At 44.0% G+C, this 27137-nt stretch overlaps 1 protein-coding gene across 2 annotated transcripts; it reads left to right on the plus strand.

Moving 5' to 3' along the window:
• The first annotated feature begins 661 nt into the window (after window positions 1-661).
• Window positions 662-26232, plus strand: GPR173 (G protein-coupled receptor 173). Of its 2 annotated transcripts, none has more exons than XM_061613994.1 (2): window positions 662-3493; window positions 24262-26232. In XM_061613994.1, exon 2 carries the CDS (start codon window positions 24352-24354, stop codon window positions 25462-25464), a length of 1113 nt encoding a protein of 370 aa, XP_061469978.1. In that variant the 5' UTR covers window positions 662-3493; window positions 24262-24351; the 3' UTR covers window positions 25465-26232. The 2 variants fall into 2 exon arrangements, with proteins under 2 accessions (XP_061469978.1, XP_061469977.1); XM_061613993.1 differs by having other exon boundaries at window positions 662-1790.
• The last annotated feature ends 905 nt before the right edge of the window (window positions 26233-27137 follow it).

The following is a 27137-nucleotide window of genomic DNA, read 5'->3' on the forward strand; positions in this document are numbered from 1 at the left end:
TTTGGCTGGCCTCACTCACATCCCCTTTATCCCTCATCAAAGTGGTCCTCTGGTTGACTTAACATCACTACCTCCGAGGAGTCTGCTGCACTCCTAGATAGCTGCACACAACCCCTGCGTTTGTGTGTGTGGGTCGTTTCAAGATTTTAATCGCAGAAGTTTTCCTTGTGCATTTTCCCTATGGTTGGCTTGGCAACCAAGTATTAGAAAGTACAATTAGAAAGAAGGTGGGGAGTATAGTATCAAAGAGCCACTGGGTGGCTTAGAGAATTGTGTTTTTCCAACCCCTTGAGTCTATACCACCAAGAAAACGTTGGCCCCATCACCACCCCACATTCACTCCAGTCTCCAGCCTGGGGACAAAGGAGCTGGCAATAAAGCCCCAGGATCCTGGCTTGAGCTCGCCCCTTGCCGGGAATGACCCACCAGCCCTAATTCCCCCAGCTACGGCTCGCCGCTGACCCATCAGCGTCTTTCACAGTCTCCCCTGCCCTGGCGTGCGCTTGGTCCCTCCCATCAGCTGGTCCTGATGTTGTAAGTGAAAAAAGCTCCCCCACATCCCCGCCGCCAAACCCCTCCCTCCGCCGCTGGGGCCGAAGCTGTCCGGAAATTCCCGAGCCTTCCCCCCCCCTTTCTAACTCCTAATCACACACATACACAGCGCGCGCGCGCATCTCTTGCCATTGTCCTCCTTGTTAGCTTCAACAGCCATTTCATTCAGCGCCGCTTCCTTCAACACATCGTCCCTCCCTGTCTCCCATGGCATCAACTCAGTGGATCTGAGCCTGCACCACCTACATCTTCTCCCTATGGAGCTTACAGACTTTATTTGGGGCCTAAGCTTCTCCCTCTCCCCATTCTAAGACATCTTCCGGTGGATGGGACCAAGATGGCTTGATTGCCACTGCTATTGGAGCAGTTGGATTTGGGGTGCTTGCTGGAGAAACCCGACAGAAGAAATGTACTGAGCCAAAGCAGATATTTTGGATCCGTTGGGATTTGAGGGCAGACCCAGCTGGAATGTTGTGTGATCCAGTGCCTTGGGTTGCCCTGATGAAATGGTCCAAGAGAAGAACTGGTGAGAACCTGATTTTTGCTGTAGGAATGGATCCTTCCGGATAATTTTTTCCCATCTTCTTAAAGATGCACACATTTCAGAGTGGAAATGGACTGATCCAAGGGGGGGATGTGGTAGGAAGGAAACCTAGCAGCTGGGATTTTGCTGCTGACTGAGTGACTGGAGTGTCAGACTAGATCCGCTTGAACTGAATGGGGAAAAAGATGAAGTAACCTTGGTCCAGACATGGCAAATGGGGATCAGTTCAGCTGGATGTATCCTTTAACCTGGTGGCAGACTCTACACTCCATTTCTACCGACCCTCCTCCTCAGCAAAGGCTGGTTCTGTCATTCTCCTAAGCATTAATCACCATGATGAAAAGCTCGGATCTATCTTCCAGATGCCACCATACCCAGGCTGACTACAAAGGACAATAGGGGGACTCAGGATCAGGGCCTGCCAGAAGAGACCGAGGGGGAGGGGGCAATCCCTTTGAGATGACAGCTTCCCCATTCCCATTCCTTCCTGGGAGAAGGAAACAGGACTGGCCCTGTCTCCAAGGCAACAGCTCTGGGGCATCCCTAGCCAGCCTCTCTTGATAGGGTGTGAGCCGTGAGCAACCAGGACAGGATAGGGCGGATTGGTGGGACACAGGCTCCTAGCTCTCTTCCCCCCAGCCAGCTGCTTGGGGTTTCATCTCTACCATGGATTTTCCAGACCAGAGGAGCTGAGGTGAGCAGGCCCAGTCACCAGCAAAACCGCATGCTCAAAATTGGTGATGCAGGGCTGTTATCTGTGGCCATTCCACATAAACTCCAACCCTTTTTTCTTTTCATCTATCCTACTGCCCATCTCTCCATCCACCCACTTACGAATATCTTTCATATATATAGACACACACACACACACACACACACACTGCCTATGTCATTCATCCTGCTGCCTATTAGTCACAATAGGAAGCCCTTCTCTCCTCTTCCTCCATCTCACTCTTCCTCTCCCCCCACATACTGCTTCTTCATTTCATTCTTGTTCTTCAGATGTCTCCATGGAACCACCACCTGTTTCCTTTCTGCCTCTGTGTATGGGGGGGAGGTGGGGGGAGATGATGCTTTTACCACCCCCATGTGTTCATGACCAAGCTAGGTGTAGGAGTCTTATTCCATTTTGCAAGAGCTATAGCCACTCCACCTTCTTGCTGCCTGCTAGCTCCTTTTGTCTGCTCCGCCCTGTTGCTCCTGAACCCACACCTCCATTCCATGGTGGCTTCCCCCCTCCCGCTTATATGTAGCTCTTGAAGACATGAGAAGAGATGGAGAAAAATCTTTAGCGGATTTAGTCCTCAAGCACCAACATCCCCCCTCCCCAAATTTGTCATTCAGGAAGCATTCATGTAGGATAGGGTTTGACGGTAGTGTCAAAGTGAGACCACTTTTGTAACAACCCAGCCTCCAATGCAGCATCTGATTTTTCATACTCTTCTTCACTATTGAAATTTGCAAACTGAATGCAACAAGAGGCCTGCAATCCAATGGGATACAAAAAGATGGAGTAGACTATGGGCAGGGTAGTGAGGGTCTCTTTGTTCAAATTCATTTGGCCTTCTCTCAAATTGGCAAGCAGTTAAGGGGCAAACTATTCATTAATTAGGATGGACTGTTCTGTAAATAAGAAATACATTGTTCTAAACCTGGAGAAACTGATGCGGAGCTAATTCTCCTCCCCCTACAGCAGATGCATTAGTGTAAATTAGTAGTAAGCTAATTGTAAGTCAACAATATTTTAGTTGGAGCCATTTGTATCTTAATCCCTAAATTAGTGTAAAACAGAATAGACTCTCCCAAAGAAAAGAAACTGATTGCCTCTCACCCAAATGTTAAGCTGGTATGAAATCAGTGGTAATGCCATTTGAGGTTATGGGTCTGACTTGTTTGCATTCAACTTGTTTGAATTTCTATTGGAGCCAATTTACTAATCCCAGCAATTGTGCTTGTGTGAATGAGTAAATCCACACCTGTACTCAGCTGGTCACCTGTATGGATTACTCTCAATCAGACAGGGAAGCTTTATATAGTTCCTTGTTTAGGCCTCAAAGTCTAAGTAAGACTGACATATATGGGGAAGGCATGAAATAAACAAGAAAATAAATAATAAAAAAGAAACCAGTGAAGGACATATTTGCAAGGCCAAGTAAATAACTAGTAAATTAGGAGGACATTACTTCATTGTGTAGAATCTTAGTAAATCAACTGTAAGCCTATAGCAACTTCTGTGCTTTCAGTCACTGAAGTCAATTGGTGCAATTTCCTAGAGTAAATAAATCAGTTGACATCTGTTAAAGTAAGATACTGTACTAATAAGTGCCTAATCCCACTGTTGCCTTTATTTCATGAGTCAGAGTGCTTATGCGTATGAAAACTGGTAACAGTACATTTGTGAGTGACATGCTACATGAATGAGTGTTCATCAGATTATGTGTGTGTGGCAAGTGTATTTCACTGGAAGTGTTAGTTTGTCACTGTGTGTAAATGAGTGTGTATGAGTGTTAATGCAATGGATAGAGACATGCCTGGGGATAATTATCAGTGGGGTAAATGAGTGTCATGTGTAGTGCAATCCTAAAACTGTTTATTTGGAAGTATCACTGACTTCAGTGGGACTTACACTCTAGTAAGTATATTTAGGATTTCAATCTTAGTGTATGCATGCATGCCAGCATTTGTGTTTGAGTGTGTGTTTATGAATTGTCTGAAGTGGACCTGATTGAGTGGGTGTCTGTGTTGCTGTGTGTTACAGATCACACAGATGTGCACGACCCTAATGTTTTTGTGAATGAATGTGATTCAGTGGATAGTGTGCACTTTGATCTTTAAGTATAATTCATAATTGATTTCCCATTAATTCCTCTTTGTTTACTTATAAATGCTATGAACTGCTGTATCATTGTGTCATGACATAACTCCGTCAATCTTTAGATGACACTAGACTCTTTATGTCTTATCCCCCCAAGCCTATGATTGTAAATGTGCCTTTGTGTTTTTCTCAATCGTGGGATATATCTGCCAATGAATTTGGACCATGATATGTATTGGTCAATCAGTTTATGAACATAACTGAAATAATTAATGTGTCTAGAAAATATGTGTTCTGCCAAGAAGCACACAGCCATGAGACCCTTCCCTTATTTTATTTTTATGTGTCATTTTTTTCAGACATGGAATTGTGTGCTTTTGGGGGTCCTTGTGCTTGTATGTGTCACTCAGTAAGCTATAATGAGTGTTATCAAGATGTATGTGTCAGTGTGTGTGTGTGTAATCATGACCATGGGTATGTATGTGTATGGTCATAAGAAAGTATAATATTGGCTGTGGCTGTGGCACATGTTATGAATGTGTCTGTATGTGGTATTGACCAGTGGCAGAGAGGGACTCCCTTCCCAATTCCCGTTATAGGCAGCAGGTGTCAGTCCTGGAGCAGTCATTGCTTGGCCTTGAAACTGGCACCATCTCCCTTGAGAGGCCTCACTCCTGTTCCTAGGCTGATAGCGGTGTGTTTTTTTAAATGATGAGGGTCATCTGTGTAGAAGAAGTTCTCAGATACTTGGCTGGTGTTCTGAGTATAGAATAATCAAATCAGGAAACTAAGTGGGTGGCATCCAGTCTAAGGATTGATCAGCAACTGAGCTAAAATCCAAGACCTTCAGCTGCTCTGCTCCCCAGTTGCTAGCCTATAGGCATTATTATTAAAAAATCAAATTCAGATCAAAGTTTGCCAGTTAGCTTCCAATGACTCAAGCAAGTGAGCCAAGCCATGTGCCACCAGAGACAAGAAAAAACAAAACAAAAAATCAAATTCCCTCTCTAGAGTTATTAGCCAGTCTAACCTGTTGGGAAATTAATTGTGAAGGTCCAATGATAAGGTAGACCCTGGGCATGAAGAAAAGCCCATCCACAAATTCTTCCTGGAAGGAGAGGGTTATAACTTAGTGGCCAAGCACATGCTGTGCATAGTGCAGAAGATCCCTGACATTTCCACTTAAAAGGATCTCAGGCTACAGGGCTGGGAAAACCCCTGCCTAAGTCTCTGGAAAGCTGCTGTCGGTCAGAGTATACAGTACTTGGCAAGATGGACTAGTGATCTGACTAAATATCAGGCAGTTTTTTTCTTAAAGAAGTGTTCATATGACATGCAATTGGTCCCTGCCACCCATCATCTTGTCTTTAGTTGGAATGACCCAGGTGGAGACAGAGGAAGAGCCCAACATCATTTTTGTGTATGTGTGGAAAATGTCTTCTTAATCTCTGAGAGCCACAGGCTGGGCACAAGGCATGCACATATGCATGAGAGAAAGTCCATTTCTTTATATTAACATTTACTACTAGTTTGTGGGCATGAGTGGTGTGTGTGTGTGAGAGAAAAGCAGCTTTCATATGTGTTTGTATTTGTCTGTGCATATGTGGAAATGCATGTATGTTCACAACTAAGATGTGTGTCAATGGGTGTGCACAGCAGAATAATCCACATGCTTTGTTTCTGGTTGTATATATGTATGTTTAGAGAGTCAGTCAGTGAACCTCAGCCTATAGCTTGAAAGTCTATGTGTGTGAATTTGTATGTGTGCTGCTGAAGCGAGCATCATATGTGTGAATTGACAGAGTGTGACTCTGCTTGAGGGCTGTTGCGATGGCTGAGGGGGGGGGAATTAGAAAAGGCTTGTCCCAGTCTGAGCTTGAGTTTCCCCACCTCCCTCTCCTCTTCAGAAGCAGTATCACTGCCTATAGCTGAGGCAAGGAGAAGCACCATTGCAGACGGATGGGAAAAGGTTTACCTACCCACAACAGTAGCAAGGGCTGAGCCACCTGACCATCTGACTTTCCCAACACAACACAACCAAATCTTTCCACAGAAGCAAATGGAGCCAATTCATTTTTTGTAGCAGAAACAAAACTGCTGCTCTTAGGGACAATACTTGGTGGGAGATCAAAACTTGCCCACAGTAATGAAGTGACAAATTCAGAAGTGCAGCGCCCCTTCACAATAGTCACACCAGGCCCCCTCACAGCCACACCCCCTTTTCCACTTTCCCTTATCTCCCTTGCTCTCTGTTTTGTCTCTGAGTCAACACTTCATTCCAACAGACATCTCTAGAAGCCTATCAGCATGAAAGAGGATGCTATGTTAGCTACTGAGAAGAGTCTTCCCAGTGGCTGACTCATCTCCTTTCAACCTGATTGTCTCCAATCAGCAGAAAGGGACAAGAACTGTTCTCAGTGACTAACATGTTCTCCTTTCTGGAAGGAGGGTCTCAGACAGGTCCCTATGGCTCATACATAGGGACCTGTCTGGGACTCTCCTTCCAAAAAGGTAAGGGGCCTACAACCCCGAGTGACTACATCCCTGGTTGCCCCCCCCAAATACTGAGGTAGTGAGGTGATCAATTAAATTTTATGGTTGTGTGTGTGTGTACAAGTGTTATTGAAAGGCAGGCACATTGCAAGTGAGAGGTAAAATTTAAGAAGATTTCATCAGTGTTAGCTGCCTTTTACCAAATCCATTTAGCCCAGTATTTTCTACACTGACTGGCAGTGGTTCTCCAGGGTTTCAGGCAGGACTCTTTTCTGAGACCAACCTGGAGATGCCAAGGATTGCGCCTGGGACCTTTTGCATGCAATGTATGTACCACTGAGCTATGGCCTTTCCCCTAAATATGTGTGTGATTATGGGACTCCCATGTGTAAGGTATGCAGGCCTGCATTTCTGTGTCTCAAGGGTAGGCCAGTGTTTCCAAGCAAAAAGGCCACTTAAGAACACTGTCACTGTGAGAGAGAAGCACAACACACACACACACACACACTATTCCAGCCTCCTTCACCTATGGCTTCCTTTCCCCCACTGCAACTCTTAGGCCCACCACCACCAGAGGCAGACTGACTTCCAGGACAATAGTCACTGGCCAGGGTGATGGTGGTTACCAGATCCTCAGCTTAGAAGAGGGTAGGATAGTAAGAGGGAGGGGACTCACACCCCCTCCTCAGCCCATTTTTCTCCCACAGGAATCTCTCTGCTCTCCATCTTATCATTCTCAACATGACCAGACAGTTTGTGAAAAAGATAGATGGGTAGCAGATAAAACAGTGAATGAACTAGCCATTGGAGCGGCCAAGATACTGGTGGTTCTATTTGCACTGGCTTGGTTTGGTTGTTGTTATTTATTTTATTATTAATTTGATTTATATCCCGCCCTTCCTCCCAGCAGGAGACCAGGGCAGCAAACAAAAGCACTAAAAGCACCATAAAAACAGACTTGAAATACATTAAAACCGAGGGGTAAATGTAATATAATATATAATAAATATTGGTGAATATAGAGGGGTGCATTATTTACACACACAGTGCTGACAGCATGGCAGCAAACACTGCTGAGAGCAAAAGAAGGCTAACATCTCATGTGGGAATTCATGCCACCTTCAGTTTCTGGGAATGTGGCTCTGTGTTTGTGTAATGTTATTTTCTTTTATATTTTACTGAAAGCTGAGGCAGCAGAGCCCAAGTCTCCAGTGGCTGCCTCATCCTATTCTACTGTTAAGCTGGTCCTACCATAGCGCTTGTTTCAAATATTTCTTTTGTTTTAATAACAGTACATGCTTATTCTTCCTGTACATGGAACTCCCAGTAGTCTCCCATCAGACTACTGGGAAGGTCCACAGTTGCTCAACTTCAGGCATACTACAGTGTCTGGTGTTCCCAGAGCGTCCACTGGACTCCCTCATTTTTTCCATAGTATTTCTACCTTTTTAATTTTTCTGGCAGGGCTCTTGTGCCCTTAGCAGCTATCTGCAGAAATGAAACATCTAAAACTTTTCCCTTCTATGAGACAGGAAAAGTTTCACGAGTATATTTCTGCATGTTAGGCAGCTGCTAGAAGCCCTGCCAGAAGAAAACCAAAAACAATAGGAACTCTATAGCTCTTCTACTCCCCAACAAATCTTAAGTGTCTCTTTAGTTACCCAACCTCAGCCATGAACCTTGGGAGGGGTGGACCTGCTATGGAGCCTCTCAGTTCAAGTTGCTGGTATTTCCTCACCTGCTTGGGCACAATAGGCTTCAGATTAAAATAAAGACATTCTGGTAACACCCTTGTTCTCACTGAGGAAGGATCACTGCCTGAACCTCTACCTTCCTGCTATTACACATCACTGAAGGCCGTTCTCTGCTTTTTGTATCAATTAATTCTGTTAGAGCGTCTCTTGAGCTGGAGGGTGTATGTATTGGTAAATCAGCTATTAACCATTTGCTCATGTTTTAGTATCTCATATTTTACTTAGAAAATAGCTGAAGCGCAAAATACATTGCAACATTTACTATCTTGGGTAGTTTTCATGACTTTTTGTGACCATGTGTGTTTACATGCATTTGCACTAGAGTCAATGCACATTCCTCCCCACTCCCGAGAGTTCTAATGGCAGCTTTCATTAACAACATTATTAAAATCCATTCTCTAAAATCCTATGACAAAATACACATTCACACCATACATTTATTCCACTGTTATTCCACTTTAAACAGACATGGCTTTCCCCAAAGAATTCCGGTAAGTGTAGCTTGTGAAGGGTGCTGAGTTGTTAGACCCCCTATTCCCCTCACAGACTACAGTTCTGACAACTGTAGCTCTGTGAGAACAGGAGTCTCGTAACTATTCTCAGCACTTTTCACAAACTACACTTACCAGGATTCTTTGGGTGAAGCCATGACTGTTAAAAGTGGAATAGATGTAGGGTGTGAATGTGGCCCAAGTGATTTTTCTGCAGCACACCCCTGAAAATAGGAACTAATTCTGGTACACAAACTATGTGTGACTTTGCATCTAATACTGTATGCCAGATTTTTTTAAAAAATGCAAATCGCATCACCTGGGAGAGGGCTGATATTTAATAGGTCAGAGTACAAACAGAGGGAGAACTTAATCTCTTGTTTCCCTGCTGGTCTTGAACAAAATTCCTCTTTTAAAGTTGGTATTTGCTTGGGATGTGTGGGAAATACCCCATTGGCACTAATGGGGGATTTCCCAACAAAGCAAATACCAGCTTCAGAAGAGGGCTTTTCCTCAGGACCACATGCAGGGAGGGAAGAATTAAATTCCCTTCCATACCTGCTCTGATCCCATTAATTATCCCCTCTAGTTGGTACTATTTCTTTAAAAAAAAAAAAAACACATTTCATGTTTCATGTGGTTTGGCCCCCTAGAGCATGTATATGAAGGGGACAGGTTGAAAGCAGCAGCAGCGTCTGGTGGGGTGAAGCCACTCTTCCAACACCAACATTGCTGGGGTGTCAGCAGTGAGGTTGGAGCTGTGCAGATGCTCCAGAGGAGCCAATCCAGTGCTCCCATTGGTGTGTCCACAGAGCCCTGCCCTGTCCAGGTTAGCTAGAACAATGCTGGTGTCGGAAGGGCAGCTCCACTCACCTCACTGGCCGCTACTAGTTAAAGACCAGTCTGACCTTGCTCTCATTGAGGTAGTAAACCTGTATCTGGATTATACGTCTAACTAGAGGTGGGGCTCAAGTGATTAAATTTTCCTCCACAGGGGGAAAAAAAACCCCTGCACAAAGAAAACAGGGATGAGGCTAGGTAAAGGGCCTTGTTCTGTGCAGAGGGTTCTTTCTTGCTTGCTTGTATGGTGTGGAGGAGCATTCGGTCATGTCAGCCTCCGCCTATAGTCTGAAGTGGCAAAGCCCTATCACACATTTCCTACTGCATTGAGAAGGAAGGCTGGCTGCTTTTTGAATTGCCCTGAAGCCACATTTACGTTACTTGGAAAACACATGGATTTGGATCCTAGCTAGGCTTTTTCTAGACGCTAGAGTTCTGTTCCCACCAGTGGAAGTGGAAGAAAAGTGACTGTCACAGATTCCTCCTTGTGTCCTCCAAATGTCTGTGCTAGGGTAGGTTTAAAGGATCTCCTGAAGCATTATGAGATGAGACACAAGGGGAAGGGGAAACTGGCAAAGATTGCTTCCCCTCCCTGTCTGCTGGCAGGATCCTCCACTGAATCTCACCTGTAACTGGAAACAGCCTTTCCATTCATGGATGCCTAGTTATAATCCAAGGCATGGGGTTCCTAAGCCAGTTTTGCCATCAATATATGTGCAGATAGGTATGCCAGAGCCCTAGCCTGCCTGAGAGTTCTACCTTTTCTAAACTGGAAGACCTCCATCTTTGTCTCCAGATGGGGAAAAGGTGGTTATGGTTCTCTTCTAATCAGCAATGCAGGTTGATCTACACATGTTTACACATGAGAAGTAATCCTACTGAGTACAATGGGGCTTACACCCAGCTACTAAGGACTGTAGCCTTAGTAATTCAAGGATGTAATTGTTCACCTCAGTATATATGTCACTGAGTGGCAGTGGAATTTTTTAGGCTGTGTACGCACCTGGGTATTAGGGCACATGTGGGTCACACAGATCCGATTTTTCCATGTGCACTTTTGTCAACACATGACCTTTCAGTTTAAATCTATCTTGATGTTTCCCATCCACACTAGAGAGCAGTGCTTGATGGGGTGTATTCAAGCTTTGTGTGGCTGTACCCTCTCCTCAGTTATTACTTTCTTGCCCTTAGAAATTTCCAGAAACCTGAGGTCCATCATGGGCATGTGCACAGGTATTTGTTTCCCTGTGTGCACACATCTTTTTTTTTAATTGTCCATGGATTGGCATAATAATGAACTTTCACCAAAGTCAAAGCTTCAAGCGTATTCCACAGTAGGAAAAATGTACTGTTTATGTTTTTTTCCCCAGCCACACTGCAGCATTCTGTGATGGGGAGAAGGATCTGAACATTGGAGGTACCCATGCCTCCACTTGCCTGGCTATTCTTGTCCTGGAGAGATGCTTCTCGGTGGGCTGCCAGCTTTCTTTCTGGTGGGGCTGGGCATGAGGCACATATATATTCTTATTTTTTAAACTGCTGTTTTGCACAAACTGATAAATCATAAACTGTATTTCAAACGTATCTTTTAAAATTGGCAATTTCATACATAAGCACACATAGCCAAGGCAGGGTGGGGTGAGGGATTTGGGGGAGAAGAATCTGGAGACAGTGTTTTTCTTTTCCCTTTTCCATTCTAGCTTCCTGTACCTGCAAGGGCCATTTAAATTTTTAATACAGGTGTTTTGCGCAAGAGTAGTTCTGGACAAAACAGTTGTTTTAAAAATAACTTACTGTGAATGTGCCTTCAGCAACAACCAGAGGAAGTAGGTATGCTGCACCCTTTCCTTTAGGCCGATGTAAACAAAATGGCTAGGTTGTGCTCAGGAGGGGAGCAAATGGAATTAGGGGATGTGGCAATTAAAAACACCCAGAAAAATATTGCTACATATGTAAACAAAAAACTCTGCCCACGCAGTGTACTTCACTGCATCCACGTTTGGGTAGCATGTAATTTTATGTTGGATTTTTTCCCCTTACTGCATCAGTGCGGATACGGAAAATCATATTACATGGGGAAAATGTGCAGGCTACCACTTGGATCTGAGGTGCATCAAATCCACTTTATATTGCTGTGTGTACACACCTTTAATATTGGAGTACAAGTATGCATGTTTTACATACAATACTATTAAAAAAGGATTTTCTCAAGTCAGCTGACAGGATAAAATAAAGGGATACAAAATTAAAAATAACCTTAAATTACTATGAAACCGCCATGATAATATGAACAAACATATTATCATTTCAGAAAAATGCCAGCATACTGTTCAAGCTCATTTACAAATATATCTAAATTAGATGCCTAAAAATAAGCAGAGATGGGGCCTGATTGTCAGATCTCTCTTGGGAGGGGGATTTCACCACTTAAAAGCTCTGCTCCTTATACTCAACAAACCCAACTTCTGACGGCCATTGTCCATCAGAATAGGGGCTAAGAAGCACACACACACACACACCACATGTAGAGGGATGCCATACAGTGAGCAGATTTTGGGCAAGGTGACAAGTGAGTTGTTCACATATATCTGAAGTTTTTTCCAAGTCTTTACCCTGACAGGGCTTCTGTACCCTTACAAGTTAGACAGATGGGAAAATTCCACTAGCGCTCAGTACTTCCAATCACAGTACTACAAGGCTGGGAAAAGTTCCACTTGGTAGAATGTTCCTTTCCTTGGAGTCCTTAAAGATACAGGAGCCTCTTAAGACCAATCTTCAATACACTTGAAATGTCAGGGCTTCTCCCATACAGTACTGGGTTTTGGTGATGGTGCCAAAGATAGAAATCCCTAACTTCACTTAAAAGAATTACAGTTCCTTGGGGAGAGGGAACAACTGCTAAACCAGTTTAAATCTGTAGTGTAGAGATATCCTATGTGGAAATCATTATGCTTGTTGATTATCCTGGTGTTTTTGAGAGTGAGTGAACAAATATAGGATTGCCACCTGTTCAACTGCCCTCAATGACAGCAGTTTATTTGTAGCTTGATCTGTAGATGACAAGATGACATTTATCTTATATATAATCAACACAATATCAACAGAATTCTAAATATATAGAAACTTCACATTAAAATTTCATAATTTATTTATACAAAGCAAATTAAGGATAATTAAACTAATAAAGCATGGATACATACTTACTCTGTATGTTATTTTCTAATATTCAATAAAAGGACTCAATTTTTTCATAAACTTAGGATTCTGCTTCTACCATCTCTCAATCACATTTTATTACTAATTTCAAATTGTGCTAGTTGCCAAAACATTTTATTTGCTCCATACCTGCACTTCTTTTTGCATTTTTCCTGTTTTACCAATAATACATTTTGCCACTGTTAATAAGTTAGGTATCACTGGTTGGTGAATTCTTGGTACATAGGACCAAAACAAAATTCCAGTAACATTGTTCCCTGATAAAAAGATCATATACCGGTGTTCTGTCTATATACCTTTTAAGTCATTTCCAGAAAACCTGAATCTTTGGGCATGACCACCGCATGTTGCGGCCCACATGTCCAGAATACACAATTATTCCTATTAAAATGTTATTAATTCTTGATGGTATAAAGTACTAACAGTATATCAGCTTGTAATAATTCTCCCTTAAATTAACACAATTTGTCATCCCTTCCCTAAATATTAGTTTCTGAACTTTCTCATTTGTTTTGACCTGTCACTGCTCCCATTCACATGTCACATTAAACCAAGAGCGCCCAGACTCTGAGCTTTCATTTAAAACAAAAAGTAAGTAAATTGGCCTTATATTAAAGAAGTTAAAAAGCAAAACATGCAGAGACATGAACCAGCCTTGCTTTTGCCACCTTTTCAGTGCTTTTAGTCAAAGTCAGAGCCGTGACTGACACATGCATTGTTTCAACAGGAGGATACAGAAATCCCTGGGTCTTAAAGAGCAGCTATTTTCCCTTTCCTATCATTTCTGTTTCCTAGTCTTTCTCTGTAGTTTGCCCAGGCTTAGCAGCAGCAGTCATCTAGGTTGGAGAACACTATGTATATTTGTAATTAATATAGTACAGCCTTATTTACCCTAAATACTTTGATTCTCCACACCCCTCCCTCCAGCAATCTAATAAATGAGAAAGTGGAGGTTGCGGACAGGAAATGGTTTATAGTGTTCTGTTTGCACAAAGAAGAGTTTGGCTATGTTTAATTTGAACAGGGTTAGACTTGCTGAAGTTTGTGTTTGACTTCTGTGCCAAGCAACAATGGTGAGAAATGTGTGGAAAAGAGATGGCTGATTTTAAAAACATTTAAGGTTTTATTATGATGATTTGTCTTATTACTGATCTTTGTAAGCCACTCTGGAAGCCTTTTTTAGCTGAAGAGTCGGATAAAGAAGGCCTTGTTTGCCCCCCCCCTCCGTCAGTAGTATAACATGCAAAACAAAAATATTGCTGCTTAGAACAGTGGAGCTTGCTTAAATTCTTGATGCAATGAGGTATGTCAACAGGTGAGTAAAAAAAAATAGACTCAGCAAACCAGAAACAATTTTAAAAAATGGTGGCAGGGGAGAGTTCCTCAGAATATAAGGGCAACCAGAGTAGCTGAAACCAGAGGTCCACCAAGTCTAGCATCCTGCTTCCCACAGTGGCAGCCAGATGTATCAGGAAGCCCATAAACAGGGTTTGCGGTCAATAACTTTGTTCTGTTGTTTGTCTAGCCTCCTGGAGCATAATCAGAGGGAAACTATCTCTGAACCTGGAGAAGAGAAGGTGTCCATCTATGGTTATTTAGACCAGATTGCTGTATGGAACCTCCCGGTTCAGAGCTAGTCTACCTCTGAATAAGCAAAGTTGTGGAGGCTAAAAATAGGAAAGGGCTCTTGGTCTCACACTCTGCTTTGTCTAATCACATTTAAGAGGATGGGTACGCCAGTGGCCCACAACATGATGTGCTGTGTGAAGATTTTGAGATATAATGACTTTGCCGCAGCAAATGGAAGAAAAGTTCTGTTGTAACTAAAGGCTCCTGCTTTGTAAAACTCATTGTCATTTCATCTGATATTAGATACATACCCACGCTTTTAACTTTTAAGCATTTACTTATGACATTTCTTTTTATTCTAGCATTTTCTAGTGTATAATCTGCCATTGCTTTATTATTGCTGTTTTATTAGTGGTTTTTGAGAATTGTACACCATTCAGATATAAGTATGTGTCACAGTTTACAAATACATCTAATAAAATAAATATACAATTCAATAAGTTTTGTTTTTAAAAAATCATGCATTCCTTTCTGGGGGAGGGGGGTCCCCCAACCACCTTAATCAGGCCTTGGTTAAAATGTGGTTAAAAGCAAACACAGTGGTTTAATGTGAGCCAGCAGGGTGCTCATGAACGCTGCTCAAAAGTTCTTGCTCTGCTCCTCCACTGCTACTGCTATTGCTGTGCCATCAGGAAACAAGCCAGGGTCTGGCTTGTCATGATGTCTGAACCCGGGCTCATGAGTTCAAACCACAAGCAGCATGCTGAGACCAAACCTTGGTTGTAGACTTTTTTGGAGACACACAATCCATAAGCTCCTGACAAACCAGACTCTGGCTTGTCTCCTGGTGGCTGTTGCCACTGAGACATTTTCAGCTGTGTGCACCAGCGCTGCTTGCTCCCATTAAACCACATGTCATTTTTAACTATGGTTTATGTGATGTGCAAACCAGGCCACTGTCTTCCAACAGGTTTTAAATGCTCCCACTTTGAGAGATCTGATTATAACAGCAAATAATGCATGCTTGATAGTATCCCTTTGAAACTTTTTATTTTCATAATATTAGTAAGATAAATTCTAAACTATGTATAAAAATGTTCACATCATGGAGACAAACATCTTTTTTGAAATCATGAAACTGCTTCACCTGCTGATACCTGTACATCAAGCTGTTGTTAAATGCATGAGGACAGGCTAATTCCCCCCCCCATTTCAATTGGCAACCCTAAGCAAAAGAGAGAGCGATTACCCATGGATATGTGTTTGCAACAGTGCAACTTTAGATGTTAGAGTTGTTAGCAGACTGAAAAAATCATAGTCTTATTATGAACTTTAGTTAGTTAATTGACAAATCTAGGAGTTACATTTTTAGATGGGTAAAAACAATAGTTCTGCAGCACAAAGCAGACTTTCTTTGGCTGGTATTTAACTACATAATAGTGCTAGCACACAATTAATGCTAACACAACAGATCTTGACCTCTGTCCTCCCCCTGTGCACCCCCTAAATCTCTTCTGGGTTCCCCTCCAACCTTCTGGAGCAGATTTGGGGATGGTGCAGGGCAAAGAGAGGAGGGAAGGTTCCATTGCCCTACTGCTAATCCTTGCACTAGTACTATTATTTAGTTGAATACTACCCTTTGTATTTAGAGAGCCAGTGTGGCATAGTGGTTAAAGTGTTGGACTACGACCTGGGAGACCAGGGTTCAAATTCCCACACAGCCATGAAGCTCACTGAGTGACCTTGCGCCAGTCACTGCCTCTCAGCCTCAGAGGAAGGCAGTGATAAACCCCCTCTGAACACCGCTTACCATGAAAACCCTATTCATAGGGTCGCCATAAGTCGGGATCGACCTGAAGGCAGTCCATTTCCACTTTACCCCTTGTATCTAAAAGATCTTTGAATATGCTGTAGCAACCATCATCTTAGAAGATGCATTTCTTCCTATATGTGAGAGAAATGAGGGAATGCCTCCTTTAAAGATGGTGCTTACTATCTGCTGTTTTTAAGAGTTAGCATTACACATAATTAATAAATTATTATCCTGCCCAATTAATCAGGGACCATTTAAAAAAACAACTAGATTCTTAATTCAGTTAATCTAACTAATTAATTAAATGCTGCACCCTTAATAAAGAGCGACTCTAGATATTAGATGTGTCCACATATAGATGAGCAAATGCCTTGTGCTCCAAGCATTAAATTCACTCATTGCAATGCCCAATTTTATTGATTGTAAGTCACATTGGGTTCACTTTTGTTAAGAAAAGTGACTAATAAATTTAATAAATAATAGTAACTTGTGCAGGGGCATTGCACAAACTATTGTCATCTCAAATCTACACATCTCCATCATGTTCATGAGCTTCACTTCAGACTCTGTGATGGATGAACATCAAGCAGAAGCACAAAGCGTTCCTGCAGTTACTCTCAGAAATGTACTTGTTTGTGTGTGTGCATGTGTATAACCAGTGTGACATTGTGTGTAGTAGAGATGGTATCTGTTGGCCAGTGCCACTCTGAAAGCATTCCATCAACCTAACAGGCTGTTATCGATTTGAGTATGTTCTTTGTCCACAAACTGCTGCTTTTACTGGTCTATTTTTTCCCTTGCAAAAAATACTGATATTAATATCTATATTTTGAATGGAAAGATCAATATTTTGAAAGGAAATATTTTTGAAAGGAAATATAAATTAAAGAGTGATAAAATGATTGTTCTTAGTATCAATATTTTAGAGACGGATTTAAAAAAAACTGTTTTTGAAAATAGACACAGAAAATCGCTACATAAAAATCCAATCCACAACAATAGATAAGTGAATTAATGGAAAATTGATACCAAATCCAAATTGCGTAGAATTTTAGTCCATACCTAGTGTGTAGAAGAATGAGTTGTGAACAAGCAAATCCTTGTATCAAATCTCACCTTAAGCCATGAACTCACTGGGAGGCCTTAAGCAAGCAACTCTTTCTAAGCCTTAGGTCTGCTCTTGGAGCGGGTTAGGAAGACTTGTTCTTGTAACCATTAACATCGACCTGACATGAAAAAAGCAGGTAAAAAAAAATACTTTATCTCCGTGCTGCGGGGAGGGGAAACATTTGTTTAATTTTTTTATACTGGGCTACTGTTAAAAACAAAAGTAGAAAAAGTGTCAACTATTTAGCCTCAGCTGTAGAGATGTAAAATTTTAGGAAATTTTGAATTCATGGGGGAAAAACATCACTCCTTTTTTCAGGGGGGAGAAATGAACACAAGACATAGTTTCTTATCAAACCTTAATTTGCTTTGCCTCTTTTAACAACATAAAATGTATCATTTATAACTTAGAATATAAAATTGTACTGTTTGGCATATTTATGAAATTTAAAACTATAAACGCCTTAGTTTTGTACAAGCAAAATTGTGAATATACCCATTGTAGCCCACTTTCTTCTTTGGGTCTTGTTTAGAGGCAGCCCTGAGACTTTTGCATTCACAATTTCTGTCTCACCTCTTTTAGACCTTTTTATCCTCCAACGAGGCACAGCAGTAAATTGCTTGTCTCCCAGTCTGTAGCAATGTGTCTGAATCAGAGCCACTTGAGGGAAGAAGTGAAAAGGTCAACTACAAGGGAGGGACCAGGTCAGGAGTAAGATAGTGATTCTAGTATGTCCAAACTAGACCAAAGGTCACCAGAAGAAAGCAAGCAACAGTTCACAAGCAACAAAGTCCCTGACCTGTATTGTTGCTCTTATGAAAATGGCAGCAACCTCTAGATGTATAAATGCATCTTGGATTTCAGTGTTGTAAATACTGGAATTATCATTCTCCAATGGTGTAAACTGCCCTACATAAGATTTTTTTTCTTTAAGAAACATTTCACTTATGAAAAACATTTCACTATGAAAGAGTTTCATAGTAGTTTTTTTCAGTGTTCCCAACATTTCCAATTTTTCCATTGGATAATTGGGGGGGGGTTCTCAGGGGGGAAAAGGAGGACCTTTCCCATTTTTTCTAGGCCTTAAAATCTCCAAGGCCTCCAACTGTAGAGGGCTGGGTTAAAGTGCTTTAAACACATCTAATAAGACAGGGGAGGGGGAAGGAGTAGAATGGTAAATTTATCTTTGCCACTTGGCAGGAAAATACCAAATGACTGTCTTACCACGTGATTGAAATGCAGACTCTGGTAAATTACCACTTGGTAAACAGCCACCTGTATTTACCTCATACCTGTTGTGGAGGGCAACGGTGGGCAAAAAGTGTGTATGTGTTGAGAGCCTAATTCAACGTCTATGCAAATGAGGCATGCTAAGGGAACTGCATGACACAGCTCAGTCAGTCTCTTTGGGAAACTCACTTGACCTTTCCCTCCTGTTGGGGTCAGGGCAATGTGTTTGTATCTGGGCATATTGTTGGATGGCTTGCCTGCATTAGGACACATCGATGTATGATGTGTGGAAAGATTTTCCATACTGATATTTGTGGTGAGATCCTGGGAAAAGGCTTTTTAAAAAATGGTGTCAGCATATGCACAGATCAGTCTTCTGCGCTCTTGTAATTGCTTCTCTAGATAGAAGCTGAACCTGCCAAAATTCCCAATATGTTCAATGGGAATTATACTAAAGAAGGGATGTAGGCAGAGCTTGGAAAAGTTACTTTTTTGAACTACAACTCCCATCAGCCCAATCCAGTGGCCATGCTGGCTGGGGCTGATGAGAGTTGTAGTTCAAAAAAGTAACTTTTCCAGGCTCTGGATGTAGGTCATGCATTACATGCATACAGTCCCATGTCCATTCCCTGGCATCTCTGGGGAGGCCTGGAAAGACTCCTGTTGAAATCCTGGAGAGCAGCTGCCAGTTACTGTATAGACAATACTGAGCTAGATGTATGAATAGTTTCAGTATAAGACAGCTTCCCATGTTCATGTTAAAAGGTCTGTCCTCCTTTGCATTTGGTCACCTTAACACAGGCCCAAGGTTAGGCAATACCCATGCACAAAATAAGGTAATGCCTGTGCAGTCTGCCTTTTTTGCTTACTGATTTCAGTGGGACTTACTTCCCATTGAGTATGCATAAGATTGCTGCCTTCATAAAATGAGCTTCTATGGGTGAAAAAAGTGCAGGTTTTGGAGACAGCGCAGTTATTATTGACTAACAAAATTGCTTTTACTCACTTTGAGCAGAAATTGTCTTCAGCCACAAATGGTAAACTCATTAACTATTTATATATTTAAAAAAATTAAATTTAGAAAGATTACTCTTTACCAGGCAAGTGCAAGAAACAAGATCATTCTGAAAGCATTTTCCTTCTATAACTCTCTGACCGTTGTATGCAATTTAGATTGTATCAAGCAGTTTTGCAGAAATTACATCTCTCTCGCCCATGTCAAAACTAAACTATACTCTCCCAGACTTTTAACCACAAGACAAATATTCTGAGGACACATCAACATTTCAAACTTGTAATAATAATAATAATAATAATAATAATAATTTAATTTGTGGGTCGCCTATCTGGCCAATGGCCACTCTAGGCGACGTACAATTTAACAATACATTACATCATAATAAAATACATCATAAAATACAATAAAACAATAAAACAGTTCCAGTACAGAGTAGTAGGCTATTCGTCGTAAAAATTTAACCCTCCCCGTAAGTCCCGAAGGCCTGTCTGAAGAGCCAGGTCTTCAAAGCTTGGCGGAATACATTCAGGGAAGGGGCATGTCGAAGGTCATACGGGAGGGAGTTCCAGAGAGTGGGGGCCGCCACTGAAAATACCCTCTCTCTTGTCCCCGCCAACCTAGCTGTTTTAGTTGGCGGGATTGAGAGAAGGTCCTGTGTGGCTGATCTTGTTGGGCGGCATGGTTGGTGGCGCTGGAGGCGCTCCATCAGATAAACTGGGCCAAGACCGTATAGGGATTTAAAAGTTAATACCAACACCTTGAATTGGGCCCGGAAAATAACTGGAAGCCAGTGTAGGTCGAACAACACTGGGGTGATGTGTTCCCGGCGGCGACAGTTTGTAAGCAGTCGAGCCGCAGCATTCTGTATAAGTTGTAATTTCCGGACCGTTTTCAAGGGTAACCCCACGTAGAGCGCATTACAGTAATCCAACCGAGAGGTGACCAGGGCATGTACCACCAGTGGGAGCTGATGAGCAGGAAGGTAGGGCTGCAGTCTACGAATGAGGTGCAATTGATACCAAGCTGCCCGGCTCACTGCCGAAATCTGAGCCTCCATGGACAGCTTGGAATCAAGAACAACCCCAAGGCTGCGGACCTGGTCCTTCAGGGGCAATTTCACCCCATCGAACACCAGGTCAGCATCTCCCAACCTTCCCTTGTCTCCCACGAGTAGTACCTCAGTCTTATCAGGATTCAACTTCAGCCTGTTCCTTCCCATCCATCCACTCACGGATTCCAGGCACTTGGACATGGTCTCCACAGCAGACTCTGGTGAAGATTTAAACGAGAGATAGAGCTGAGTGTCATCCGCATATTGGTGACACTGCAGCCCAAATCTCCTGATGATTGTCCCCAGCGGCTTCATATAGATATTAAATAGCATGGGAGAGAGGATAGAGCCCTGTGGCACACCACAATTGAGAGGCCAAGGGTCTGAAACCTCCTCCCCCAATGCTACCTGTTGATGCCTGTCGGAAAGAAAGGAATGGAACCACCGTAGTACAGTGCCTCCTATTCCCGATTCCTCCAGGCGATGTAAAAGGATACTGTGGTCGACAGTATCAAAAGCCGCTGAGAGATCGAGGAGGACAAGAAAGGTGAATTCTCCCCTATCTAATGCCCTCCTCATATCATCAACCAGAGCGACCAATGCTGTTTCAGTTCCATGTCCAGTCCTGAAACCCGATTGGTATGGATCCAAATAATCCGTTTCATCCAAGTGTGTCGACAACTGATTAGCCACCACTCGCTCAATGATCTTGCCCAGGAATGGTAGATTCGAAATTGGGCGAAAGTTATTCAAAACTTGGGGATCCAAGGAGGACTTCTTTAAGATGGGCTTTACAATTGCCTCCTTGAGTGCTAATTACACCCTCCTCCAAGTGCTAATTACACCCTCCTCCAAGGATGCATTGACCACCACCTTAATCCCCTCGCCCAATTTCTCTTTGCAGCTCACAAGGAGCCATGATGGGCAAGGATCAGTTAGACAGGTGGTAGGCTTCACAGTCGAGAGCACCTTGTCCACATCCTCAGAAGGAAGAGGTCAAAACCGATCCCATTTGACCGGATTGCAACTGGCCAACTCTGTTTCATTTACTGTGTCCACGGCGTACGGAATTGAGCTCCGTAAATGTTCAATTTTGTCGGCAAAGTGCTTTGCTAATTTGTCACAGGAGGCCTTAGACTGTTCCAAGGGTTCCTGAGCAACTGGACCGACCAGGCTTCGGACCACTTGGAACAACCTCCTGGGACAGCACTCTGCGGACGCAATAGAGGCAGCAAAGAACCTCTTCTTTTCTGCCTTTATTGCCACTTGGTAGGCAGTTACTGCTGCTCTAACCTGTGTCCGGACATCTTCGGAATGGGATTTCCGCCACCGGCGTTCTAGTCGTCTCACCTCCTGTCTCAGATTTCGCAACCGTGGAGTATACCAAGGTGCTAACTGAGTTCTGTTCAGGGGGAGAGGACGTTTCAGCGCCACGCGGTCCAGAGCCCTGGTGATCCCCTCATTCCACTCCATCACCAGGGTATCGACCGTGCGGCCTTCAGCAGGTTCCAATTCCCCAAGCGCAGTCAGGAATCCTTCTGGATCCATTAGGCATCTGGGGCGGACCATTCTAATAGGTCCTTTTCCCCTACGGAGGGTGTGTGGTATCGAGAAGTCTATATTTACCAGATAGTGGTCTGACCATGACACAGGGGTGGAAGAAGCCACCCCCAACTTCAGAACACTTCCCTCCCCTCCCAGGACAAATATAAGGTCGAGAGCATGACCGGCTACATGGGTGGGCCCAATATTACTAAGGTGCAGTTCCCAGGAAGCCATGGTTTCCAGGAAATCCCAAGGGGCTCCTACGAGAGTGGCCTCAGCATGTACATTGAAGTCCCGAGAATTAACAGCTCTGGGGACAACGCACGTACAGCCGAGACCATCTCTAGCACCTCGGCCAGGGAGTCTGCTGTGCAGCGGGGTGGGCGGTACACAAGCAGGATCCCCAAACTGCCCTTAGGGCCCAACCTCCAGTACATGCAGTCAACAAACTTAGTCCTATGAAGAGGAGGTCTGGTAAAAACTAGAGACTCCCGATAGATGACTGCCACACCCCCTCCTCGCCTTCCCACCCTCGGTTGTTGTGCATAACGGAAACCCGGCGGACACATGGCCTCAAGAATGGGAGCTGAGGCCTCATCCAGCCAGGTCTCCATAATACATGCCAGGTCTGCTTGCCCATCCAAGATTATATCATGGATATGCGATGTTTTTTGTACTACAGACCTGGCATTACACAACAACAATCGAAGGTCGGTAGGAATCCTGCATCCCCCAGTTGTCGTCTGGTTCTGAACAGACCCGGAACATGGGATGGGTATTACACATCTATCCCGTGTTCCCCTCATCTGGCATGGTCTGCCAACAGTACCATTCCAGCGTCTGCCGCCCACTCTTTCATACCAGTTTAACTGTCATGGCTTCTCCCAAAAACCCTGAGACTGCTGTTAGAGATGCCTCTCTCCCCACCCTCCCCCAATTACATAGGTTTCCTCTTGACATAGCCAGAGTGTGCAGACCTGCTAAGACTGGTGGCAATTTCTCTCTCCATTTTTCCTGTCCCAACCTTTTCACTTTGCAACTCCATCAGCCCACACATTCTGTGGCATAGAGAACATTGAAGTGACCATGACTTTTGGTTGATGCAGTAAAATATTTGGCTGACTGGTTGACATTTTGTGAAATATCTCAGCTATGTTTTGGAGACGATTTGGGTTCTTTGAATGGTTGGCCATTTCAGTCTGGAGTTGTGGGGAGGATTTGTGACTCTCCAGATGTTGTTGGACTTCAATTTGCATAAACTCCAGTCAGCAAGACCAGGGATGATGGGAATTGGACACCAGCAACATCTGGATGGCCACAGGTTCCTCATCACTGCTTGAGAAGGCACTAGCTATAATCAAGCCAACTTCAGCTGATGTAACAGTATTACTATACAAAAAGTTTTTATAGTTCTTATCTTATTCTCAAAAGAACTCTTGTCAGCTAAGGCACAATTCTTCCCATTTTACAGATGAAAGATGAGACTTATCCAAGGCCATCAAATAGGGTACTGTCTCTGATCTCCCAATGCCATGTCCATTATTGGGTCAATGAGACAGGGAATAGAACAGGATAAGGTATTTCTTCTCTGATGAGGTGTCACTGAGGATTGGACAAGGGCATTGTTGATTTAGCCACACTGTCAAGAACTGGCTAGTTGGGGAATGAGTATTGTGCAAAGCCAGCTCATCCAGTCACTACCTCACAGCCTAACCTATCTCACAGAAGTGCTGCAAGGACAAAGAAGATGATCATGTATTAAAAGCTCCTCAAAAGAATGGGAGGGTGAAAATGTATTAACAGCCAGACCAGTAAGCTGCTTACTGCAACAGTTCAACAAGTACCCAGCATGACAGTAATAGCAGGCAAGGCTAGGTGCTTGTGGTATGACTGGCTTCCCCTACAAACCAAGAGTGAGCCCTCACACCTTCTACAGCATCACAGGGTGTTCCAGAGTTCATGTTACATTTTGGTTTGTGCAGATAACCTTCCACTTAGCATGACAAAGAGCCTTGAGTCAGTCATATATGTTTGTTCTTTCCTTCCATGAATCTGGGGGCATCTCTTATTTCAATTTTGAAACATCTGTGGTTATTCTAGCTCACTAGGTATTTGTGATTGATTTGGGGCCTCATACAGGGACATAGTAAAAAAAAAACAATTTGTGTTACTACAGCAGACTAATGCTTCCTTACCCCTTTCCTCCTACCTTTTCCCAACAGACAATGCCCCCCTTTAGCACTGGGGTCATGGGCCATCACCGGGCACGTCGCCGCTGACCCAGTTTCCCCCTTTCCTTCCCCCACCTAAAGATGGCCAGTGCTAATGAGACTGAAGAGGCCCACGGCTCAGCGCCCCATGCAGCCTCCACTTATGCCAAACTGCTGCTCCTGGGCCTCATCATCTGTGTGAGTCTGGCAGGGAACCTGTCCCTATCGCTGCTGGTATTGAAGGAGCGTGGCCTCCACAAGGCCCCCTACTACTTCCTGCTGGACCTGTGCCTGGCTGATGTGATCCGCTCAGCTGTCTGCTTCCCCTTTGTCCTCGTCTCAATTCGCCACGGGTCTGCCTGGACCTACAGCGTGCTGAGCTGCAAGATTGTGGCCTTCATGGCTGTCCTCTTCTGTTTCCATGCTGCCTTCCTCCTCTTCTGCATCAGTGTCACCCGCTACATGGCTGTGGCCCATCACCGCTTCTATGCGAAACGCATGACCTTCTGGACGTGCATAGCTGTCATCTGCATGGTGTGGACTTTGTCGGTGGCCATGGCCTTCCCACCAGTCTTTGATGTCGGGACCTACAAGTTCATCCGTGAGGAGGACCAGTGCATCTTTGAGCACCGCTACTTCAAAGCCAATGACACCCTGGGCTTCATGCTCATGCTAGCTGTGCTGATCTTTGCCACACATGTGGTTTATATCAAGCTCCTTCTCTTTGAGTACCGCCATCGCAAGATGAAGCCTGTCCAGATGGTCCCAGCTATCAGCCAAAACTGGACGTTCCATGGGCCCGGAGCCACTGGGCAAGCTGCAGCCAACTGGATTGCTGGCTTTGGCCGTGGCCCCATGCCTCCCACCTTGTTGGGCATCCGGCAGAATGCCCACGCTGCCAACCGGCGCTTGCTGGGCATGGAAGAATTCAAGGCTGAGAAGAGGCTAGGCAGGATGTTCTACGTCATTACTTTGCTCTTCTTGGTTCTGTGGTCACCCTATATCGTGGCCTGCTATTGGAGGGTATTTGTCAAAGCCTGTAGCATCCCCCACCGCTACCTCTCCACAGCCGTTTGGATGAGCTTCGCCCAAGCTGCTGTCAACCCCATAGTTTGCTTTCTACTCAACAAGGACCTCAAGAAGGGCTTGATTGCCCACATTCCCTGCTGGAGGACAGAGCCTGAACTGCCCAGAGAGCCTTACTGTGTGATGTGAGGAGTGCCAAGGGTTGGCTGGAAGGCAACTGCCTGTGCCAAACTGAATTTGAGTTTTGTTTCTTTCTTTTTTATACATCACACAAGATGCCAAACAATGGGTCATGCTGCTTCCCCTGCAGTTTTCCCCAGAGTACTTGGTGTCACACATGGACTCTGTTCTTTCAGTTGTCCCAAGGCAAATATCCAAAATCACTCATTAACTATAGATGAGGTCAGAGCTGGATTCTGATCTCAGCTCCCATGTGGTAAATCCAGAGCCATACGATGACAGTAACTGGCTCCTAGTAGTAATCCAGCCAGTTCTTAGATGGGGTGCAAATACCCTGGGGTTTCATGGAGCTTTCCTCTTTTTATAGTTCACCAACTCTGTCAAATAGCCTAAGTAAAAACACCCCCAAATTCCATAGAACCAACACCCCAAATGTCTGTGTCCATTATTTCAAAGTGTTCGATCTAGCTACTCTCAAGGTGTGTCTGGCATCACTGAAAGGAGGCTAGAATCAGACTTTGGAATTCAGGTTTCCCAGAGTGAAGCCCAAGTCATCCTATTCACTGGAGCACAACTACTTTATGCTCAGCAGGGTTGATTTGGCTTTCCATCTGGAGGGTGTTGGTGGAAGCACAGGGGTCTGATGATGGAATCTGCTGTGTACAAGATTAATGTTCTTGTCCAGTCATTCAATCCATCAATTGCACATGGTCTCAGAATTTAAGGGGTGGGGTGGGAATTCTACAAGAACAAGAAGGATGGAGGGGGTGAGGAGGAAAGGAGGCATTAGACACAGCTGTTCAAGGGAATGCCATGGACCCAGCCGTGACTTAGCTCCTTGTCAGTCAGAAGCTGTAAGCAGGGAGCCTTGATAACCCCACCTCAGTTGCCATGGTAGCAACCAATCCAAGGCCCTGCAGACCATGTCACCCTGGAACAATGCAAGCAGGAAGATGCGGGTGGGGTGTGGGGGAGGAGGAAGCCACCAAGAAATCCTAATGCATTCCCTGAAGAGTGGGGGAAGACAGAGACATCAACATGCAAGGCGGACAGTGCAGAGCATCCAAGGCTGCAGAAAGTGTAGGGTGACTACAGGGGAATCGTGAGCAGTGATGTCAGTATGGCACACACCCTGCTAAAATGAAAAGCAAAAACCTCACTGTTGCAAGTTTCTTCCCATCCCCCGTTTATTCTCACACATTCAAATCACACCACTCAGTGCTCTCATCCTTGCCATGTCACATCACCACAGAACTGTTCACACCCTTCTTGTGAGACGTTATCAGACCAAGTGTGGAAAGCTCACCGTTCCCAGAGTTGCGGTCTCATGTCTCTGGATTTATTACAATGTACAGGTTGTCACTGCTTTGGGTCATTTATGGAAAGAGGGCAAATAGCTTCATGGCTCAGAAAAATGCTTGATTGTTCTAGTGCCCAACTCTTAAAAAGGGAGTGAAGCCTAGAAAAGGGGGTTGTGGGAGTAGGAGCATTGCCCTCTCTGAAAGGAAAGAGAGGTATAGTGGGTAGAACAAGTGGGAGAGAGGATTCCAGATCTGGGTTGTAGTGGGGGTTTTTTAAGGTGAAATGCGGGGATCAGAACTCTTTCATCTAAAAAGATGAATGGGGCCTGATGTTTAGAGCAGCGGAAGCTAGGAGACTGAGTTTGCTGGGTTCATTCTTAG

The sequence above is a fragment of the Rhineura floridana genome, chromosome 3 (assembly GCF_030035675.1).
Source record: "Rhineura floridana isolate rRhiFlo1 chromosome 3, rRhiFlo1.hap2, whole genome shotgun sequence".
In the NCBI taxonomy this organism is placed as follows: Eukaryota; Metazoa; Chordata; class Lepidosauria; order Squamata; family Rhineuridae; genus Rhineura; species Rhineura floridana.